Source organism: Rutidosis leptorrhynchoides, chromosome 2 (assembly GCF_046630445.1).
Source record: "Rutidosis leptorrhynchoides isolate AG116_Rl617_1_P2 chromosome 2, CSIRO_AGI_Rlap_v1, whole genome shotgun sequence".
Classification (NCBI taxonomy): Eukaryota; Viridiplantae; Streptophyta; class Magnoliopsida; order Asterales; family Asteraceae; genus Rutidosis; species Rutidosis leptorrhynchoides.
Genome location: NC_092334.1, coordinates 501,990,467 through 501,999,186, shown reverse-complemented (window position 1 = coordinate 501,999,186; position 8,720 = coordinate 501,990,467). Strand labels below are relative to the sequence as shown.

The following is an 8,720-nucleotide window of genomic DNA, read 5'->3' as shown; positions in this document are numbered from 1 at the left end:
TTAAAATATATTTAAAACTTAAGTCTATAAGTGTTGTAAGACTTATTTGTAGATAACATTTTTTGTTGTGTACTTTATTATTCTTGTCTAGAATTAATATCTTTGTATACAACATTTAGTAAAAGTATAATGTAATTAATAAAGAATATTAGATTAGTCTTTAAATTCAAATAAGTTGAATTCAACATGTATAAAGTATTTAATACTAATATGCTTTAACTAAAGCCTTTAAGGAAGCCCGAAGTAATTTTTTTTTGTAATAATGTATCGTTGTCTGAACTCAACGATCTGCGGTTGATCGGTGTCTATTCAAACATTAGTGTAAGTCCAGTCGCTAGACACTGCCAGCTTGCCTGCAACATTAGAAAAAAAAAACAAAAGAAGTTGGTAAAACATTAATAAGATTACACAAGGATCCTAATCAAATAATTGATAATCATATGTGAAAAACATGTATTAATTGTTTTTAATGAAATGAATAAACAAGGTGTTTAGCATTTAAAAGTACAAACTGTTGTGCATTTTGGTGACTCCAAACTGAATCAATAAGATTACAGAAGCATCATCAGCCACAAGTTTAATATGGTTGTCGAAATCCATGCAGAATTTACTCCACAGAGTTGCATCAACTTGCAAGCCACTATTAAAAATTGACACAAAAACCTTGTATAAGTGTCTTATGATTTTAAGAGCAACTACAAAAAATATTGGGAAAAAAAGGTTATAACTAAAAAGGTGTTAGATATTACTCTAAATCGGTGAGCTGAAGATTGATGTACTTGGACTTGAGTTCACCACTGACCCCAAATACTGGACTAAAATCGGATAAACGTCCAATAACATCTGCAGGAAAAGATAAAAATTGTTTTGTGACATTAAAAAAAGTTGTAATTTAAAGTAAAATCAATATTCATGTTAAAAAAAAATTCAAAAATGAGAAACTAAACATTTATTAACCTGCAGTAACTCCAACTACAAGCTCTCTATTTATCAACACATCGAAAGGAGTGAAAGTGAACCCATTAGTCCCAGTCCATTCGATTGCTGGGAATGCCACAACAATTGTTTTCTTAATAAACATGAGTTTGTACTCATGTTGCAAATGTTTGGTCCGGTATTGAACTGGACTATCAATTACAGCAGCATACAAAATACAAAAATGGCCCCATTCCTTGATGAGTTTATCAAATTTGGGCTTGAGAGAGTTACGGATGTTGATTACAATTTTATTGCCCTGATATGAAGGAAAAAAAAAGTAAAAAAAATATTATAAAAATGTTCTAAAATGAAAAGAGATATACGATATCTAGTAAAAAAAGTAAATGAACACAAACCATTTCATCCGCCACTATTAGTTCCAACGTGGGCTTGCCGTTGTCGAAACCATATCCAAGCTTTTGGATCAGGTCAAACGACTTTAATTTTTATGGAAAAATTAACTTTTTGTCCGTTAATCTCTCCTACCTTAATGATCTTCGTTGTTGTCGCCATTGTTTAAGACTAAAATGAAAAGAAACGTAAGTTGAGAAAACTAATTATCATTAAGTTGAGAATAAACATGCTTTCAAGTGTCAACCAAAAGGTTGGTGAGTTCATTAGTTTATCGTAATCAATCATTTCCATAATTTCAATAGACCACAAGATTTCCTTTATTCAATAATCATACACTCGCAAGTGTTTAAAAATCATTCATATGGATTGAACACCTGGTAACCGACATTAACATCATGCATATAGAATATCCCCAAAAACAGAAATCCATCTGTATAATATAAACTCGAAGTACTAAAGCATACCATTTTTCAGTATGGGGGGTGTTAGTGCCCGTAGATCTACCTTTAGGATTCGCATCAATTAGGGTGTCTGTTCCCTAATTCTTAAGCTACCAAGCTAAAAGGGGTGATATTCGATTCGATAATCCAATCATAGAATGTAGTTTCGATTACTTGTGTCTATTTCGTAATACATTTATAAAAGTAGCGCATGTATTCTCAGTCCCAAAAATATAAATTGCAAAAGCATTTAAAAAGGGAGCAAATGAAACTCACAATACTGCATTTTGTAGTAAAAATACATATGACGACATTGAACAATGCAAGGTTGGCCTCGGATTCACGAACCAATATTAAGTATATATATTTATATGTTTGATCAATATCTGTTTAATAATTTAGGTCAAGTCGTAGTGTATCACAATCCTAATGCACGAAATTATCATGCAAAAGTCAACAAAAGTCAATTTGACTCAAAATGATTTACAAAATCTACATAGGTTTATTATATAACTTAAATAGTCGTTTTATAAATTTAAATATATTTATCAGATTTTATTAGAGTAAATAGTACAAGTTATTTATTAATAAATAAAATTTATATTAAAATTTATATATGATAAAAATATACTTTTATATATCTTATGGAATAAAATTTATAAAATTATTTAATATTATAAAATATAGTGGTATGTATTATTATTGTAATTATATTTCGTATGGTAAAAATATCTTTGTAACACATATTTATTTTATAAAATAATATTGATAATAATAATAATAATACGTAAAGTCGTATTATTTTATAATAATAATTTTAATTATTTTTAATAATAATAATATTTATTTTTACTAATGATAATAATAATCTTGATAAATAATAATCTTTTATAGTAATACAAATGTTATAATAATAATATTTCTAATAAAAATATTATATTCATGTTAATAATAATAACAATGATAATAGTATCGTTGTTAATATTAATAAAAATGATAATTTTAACGAAAATATAGGTTTTAAGATTTATAATGATATTTTCAAACAAACATGATAAATTTTAATAATAACTATAAATAATATTATTTTATATAAAAATAATAATTCTATTTGAAATGATAATTTTTAATAATAATAATACTAAAATGATAATAATAATAATAATAATAATAATAATAATAATAATAATAATAATAATAATAATAATAATAATAATAATAATAATAATAATAAGAAGAAGAAGAAGAATAATAATAATAATAATAATAATAATAATAATAATAATAATAATAATAATAATAATAATAATAATAATAATAATAATAATAATAATAATAATAATAATAATAATAATAATCGTGATAATATGAATAATAATAATAATAATAATAATAACTTAGTTACAATTACGATAGTAATAACAATAACAATTCTAACAATACTTATAACGATAATGATAATAATAATAATAATTAAGTAATAATAATTAGATTATAACGACGATAATAAAGACGATAGTAATAATAATCATTTTAACAATAAATATATTAACAATAATAGTAATTCGGTTGACTATATCTTTTAATCCGTTCATCAAAATCACACGAGTTCTAAATGAAAAGTTCTTAATTTTTCGCTAGCTTTCCAACGACATGCATATCATATACCTTATCTCAGTAGCATATGTATCTAATTCAGGATTTAACATAACTTATCTAATGACTATATCAAACCTACAAGTATGCATGATCCTATATACTCGAGCACTAGTCAGAGATACACTATTAATATATAAAAGATAAGTTATGAGTGCTCACGTATCAATATTGAGATTCAATATTGCAGGAAAGTACGTAGACGCAACGGAGATGATAAACACTAGTTTGACCTCACGAGCATACCCATGAACTATACCCATAACCTCCATAGCTATAACCCATAATTTCCTTAGCCCTATCCTACTCGAAAAACCCGTCTTGAGATAATTCGCTCATGACCTCGTCGTAGTGTTTTATGTATAATACTAATAATAATACTACTCCTAAAAAAAATATGATTAATATTAATAATATTAATCTTAATAATAATAATAATAATAAATAATAATAATAATAAATAATAATTATTATATATGTGAAAGAGAGATTGATCGAGAGAAATGGGTGAAATGAATTCACAAACTGGCCTCGTTCAATTTATAGTACTTGACCCCATATTCCCTCCCATTCGATCACATGGTTTGGAGGTTGTTTGGCCATGCTATCGCATGGCCATCTGTCACCAACCCACTTCGTTTAACTTCTAGTTACCGACGGTTTATATTAATATTTATATATAATATATATAATTTATATAATTAATTATATATTATATTTACGTGCCTAGCTAAATTGTAATCTTAGTCCTAAAGGCTCGTACATTGTCACTCGACTATGTCATGGTTCCGGTTTCTCAATCGCTATTTCGTACGTTTATAAAACTAGCACTTTATGTTTAGTGGCTCGCACCCTTATCAAAATATAGATTTAGATTATCAGTAACTATATCACTCGAGATATAACTTGATCGCTTGAGTGTTTTGGTTATTTGCTTATATACATCGTCTTCTCGTTATTTAATATTATATACAATCTTTAATTAATTTTATATCTAAGTTAATATTTTTCAATAATATGTTTTATTTCATTGTAACTATAATAATGATATCGTTTGAAAATATCTAAGTCTTATATATTTTGAAATCGTTTAAATAATAGAAAGTATTCTTTCGTAACGTTTGTATTTTAAAATTTTATATCGATAACTCATTTTTACACCAACGTTTATAAAAACATTATATTACATTCAAAAATCATTTTTATTGAAAAGGTTATAATAGTAGAGATTGTTATAAAATGTTTTTAATAATAGAAGTCTATTATATCGAAAAACGTTTTTGTTTAAGAAAGTAAAATAATATATAAATCATAACAGGTTTCAAGTTATTAACTTACAGTTTATTCATGAGTTGTAGGGTTAGGTCAAATGGATAAATGTACGTATGAAATCGTCTTATTATGACAAATGGTTTTATCTTGCCAACGAATATTATCTCAATTATTTACTCTTCATGATAAAATATTATTAAAGCCTAGCAATTAACCTATCAATAGTCACGAGAAAATTATTGTAAGGCATGTATTGAAAATTAAACAGGAGTCTCCACTAACCCTTGTCTAGTTCCCGTTAATTGACACTTTTGTTCTTACTTGTAATTCACTTTACCAATTATTCCGAATACCGTTAAAAAGGAAAGGTTTTCTAAATCAAAGTGGACCTCTTAACAGAGACTTGTAATCATACCATGTATCTGATAAATCAATCATTTAATATTATCTTCTAATTCCATCTATAATCATATTGAAACAAATACGTTCATGTAAAGTATTATATGTTTAGTACTTTGTTAATGTTTCAAGTTATAATATATACACATACGCATATAATCATATCCGTTCATTTAATGGTTCGTGAATCGTCGGAATTTGGTCGAGGTTTAACTAAATGTATGAACCAAGTTTAAAATTCTTGAGATTTAACTTAACAAACTTTGCTTATCGTGTTGGAAACATATAAAGATTAAAGTTTAAATTTGATCGAAAATTTCCGGGTTGTCACAGTACCAACCCGTTAAAGAAATTTCGTCCCCGAAATTTGATCGAGGTTGTCATGGCTAACAATAAGAATGTTTTCATGACAATTATGAGTTGATAAATAGAGTTTTATCATCATTGAGTAATATGGATAAAACAATCCATTTATGTGAAGATTATGAGTGAAGTTATCACAAAAAAGTGAAATGAGTAGGTGTAGATTCGTCATATCTTTTGACATAGATAGGATTGATTTCCAAGTTCAAGAGATTTGGAGAAAATCTTCGTAATAAGATTTGATTCTTCGGTAATCAAGGGAATTAGGATCCGCTTTAAATGCGATCATCTGTTTTGATTGCTCTGTCGGATATTTTACTATAAATCCACTCCCTTCGTTTCCTTACAACTTACACCTTCTATTCTTTCTCCCTCAACTCATATTTTAAAGCATTCATCAGTATGCTCCATCCAGTACTGATGCTGGATATACTCCTAACTTTCATATCTGTCATTCTTCTTTTTCATCTATCACCTGAGGATTTTGTTTATTTCTACTATTACGTTGGGGTTATAGTAATTTTAATTCTCCCGTACCTTTACGTGGCAATACGTATTGATATGCACGGTTTGTAATTTATGTGTTGCTGTCAAGCTTTATATTTTCTTTTATATTCAAGAGTTCCATACTTTTGTCTCCTCTTTCCGACTTCAAGTCAAGCGAATAATGGTCCAAAATTTGTAGGTATGGATAGTTAATGCTCTAATAAGGGAATTGTATTGGCACGATATTGATTAGTCAAATTTCCAGAATATCCTGGAAAAGACCGAATCTTCAAGAAAATATTTTTCTTGATATTCTTAAAGGTTAAATAGAATACAAGAGTCGTGTAACATGGCACATGATGACGTTATGATCTGTGAATCATCACGTTTCATTTAGAAACTCAGCATGACTTACCGTAATATAATCACATTGATCAAGTGTCATTATATTATACTAACTCATGCTTCAGTTCCCAACACTACTTCAAAAACATTCTTATTTTAAACTCGAAGGTTTCAGAATTTAGAAACTAAAATAGTTTCTTTTATGATGTAATACAGATAGCGCGAAGAGGTAAATGATTTCATGTAAGAATAATTATGGAATATCTTCAGAAATATGGAGGATATTTATAATGAAAGATACGATGATATCTTAGAATTTCTAATATCAGAGGATGATGAATAATATTGTCCGCAAGGGTTTAGAGTCAGGAGCAAGGTATTCGTTAATGACTTCAGCAGACACTGAATCATTTGAATTCTTTGAAGGTAGATTTCGTCCTTGTGATTTGTCCACAGCCTCCTTCATACTTTGATCAATCCGTTTTCCAGTTCCAAACCTTCTCTTTTTATGAGCTTTGCCAACACACTATTAAAACTTTTGACTGTTATGGTTATCTACAGTTTCTGCTGCTTCATTCAGCTTTTCAAAAAAAAATTTTTTTGGAGAACTCAATCGTAGATTGGGGTGTTTTTCAGAAACTTCACATCCGAAGTATGTAAATCCTGGAGATAGACGTTATATGTACACATATAACTGTTGGCGTAGACATGCTGTGAGATTTTCAAAATACTGATTGCTAATTCTCGATGATTCGTATGGCAATCCTCGTTACAAGATGCAGATGAGTAAATGATGGGGTTTTGGTAAATATAATGATTTTTTGGAATGTCAAAGATCAGTGAAGTTGTCGGTAAGTTTATTGCTAATGTGGTGGAACATAAACGGTTCCCCGGTAATGGCGAAAGGGTAACGTATATATCGAGGTTATAATAAGACTGTTTCAACTGAAAAGTCGAGGTTGACTTGCTGGAGCTGTGACAAAACTGACTACTTTGGAAAAAAATTGAAAAGTTATTTTAGCTAATAAATGCCAAAGGGTCTGACACGGATACGTGTTAAACTATGACTTTGGTTTCGAGGGTTTTTATAGGTATAAGACTGTGGGTAATATGTGGTTGGATCATCATCTCGATTGTTCATTATTTGAAGTGTCTTCAGGAATTTTGGAGGGTTTGAACACAGGTTGTAATTGTTAAAATACCTATGATGTTCTAACACAGTTTTGAAGTCAGAGTATAGCTTTGTAGGAATCTAAGAGTGATGATTTCGATTATATCTCGAATTGAATTCTGAGATTTTAAAATCAGAATATGTAATTAGATTTTGAATGAGTATGGTTGTTTTGATTCCTATAAAAGAATGTATATTGTTGTGAAAGTAGGGAGTATAATGGATGATTTGTTGAGTCAGATTCGAAGAATGTAACTTATTAATTGTGAATTTATATATATCTCTCGGGTATTACCTACCCGTTAAAAAGAATTCACAATTAATATTTTGTACAAAAGAATTTTTATTACAGTCTTTATAAAAATATATATGTGTATATTTTCTTTAGATGTAACATAGATTTAATGAGTTAATATTAAATTAAACTCATTTGGCTTACGGTTGAAACTAGAATTGAGTAATCCCTAAAACTTTAGAAATCACATAAGTATTTCTTCAATGATATTGAAATTATGAATCAATACTTTGTTATTTGTTGATGTATGATGTTGGTTTTCGTGAAATTCTTGTGAACTTCGCAAGGTACGAATGATGTTATTTGAAAAGTTTCGAGTACATCGATGATGAATGTATAAAATCAAACATATATTTAAATAATACACTTGATTTATTATTAATTAGAATTTATTGAATTGAGACAGAGATTGTAGTTAACGATGGTTAAATTGTTAACGAAGGATGTACATTATAGCATATTAGTAATATGAATTTAACCGAGTAGTATCTACCATTTTTCCATTCCTACATAATAGCTTAGTACGAAAAGATTTGTGATGGTTTTAAAATATACATATAAATTCTTCAGAAGAATTGAGTTAATACTTTATAACTCGTTGATACAATATACTCGTAGTTGATTCGTAATGATGTCCACGGTGATTCTTGAACTGACGGAGCTTGTGATGTTATAGGTGCTGCTAGTGCTGATGATGCTGATGGTACTGACGGTGTTGGTGGTGCTAACAGTACTGTTCATGCTGCTGGTAAACAAGTCTAGCTTGTAATTCGTGCACCATCCTTGTCAGGGTTTCTATTCTTCCCTGTATCATCTCTATACATCCATTCATCTTGGTTTACGGCTATAATTAGAATAAATAATCTCTAAAACTTTAGAGATTACATAATCATCGTAGAATATTTCTCCGATGAAGTTATGATTTAGTACTTCATCGTTTGTTGTTGTTGATATTCCTTGG

At 28.4% G+C, this 8,720-nt stretch overlaps 1 protein-coding gene across 1 annotated transcript; it reads right to left on the bottom strand.

Moving 5' to 3' along the window:
• Positions 1-309: 309 nt before the first annotated feature.
• On the bottom strand, positions 310-1,491 carry LOC139889497 (uncharacterized). The gene is made up of 6 exons (XM_071872444.1): positions 1,465-1,491; positions 1,335-1,415; positions 958-1,234; positions 750-843; positions 513-640; positions 310-353 (listed from the first exon to the last, which is right to left on the bottom strand). The coding sequence occupies exons 1-6, from the start codon at positions 1,489-1,491 to the stop codon at positions 310-312; spliced, it is 651 nt and encodes a 216-aa protein (XP_071728545.1).
• Between the last annotated feature and the right edge of the window lie 7,229 nt (positions 1,492-8,720).

What these genes read in the sequence shown, in the direction of transcription:
- LOC139889497 (XM_071872444.1), bottom strand. Translation starts at nt 1,491, where the DNA reads ATGGCGACAACAACGAAGATCATTAAG. An exon ending in TAATAGTGGCGGATGAAATG is followed by an intron (nt 1,235 to 1,334) that starts GTTTGTGTTCAT and finishes CCTTCATATCAG; the next exon opens with GGCAATAAAATTGTAATCAA. An exon ending in TGTAGTTGGAGTTACTGCAG is followed by an intron (nt 844 to 957) that starts GTTAATAAATGT and finishes CTTTTCCTGCAG; the next exon opens with ATGTTATTGGACGTTTATCC.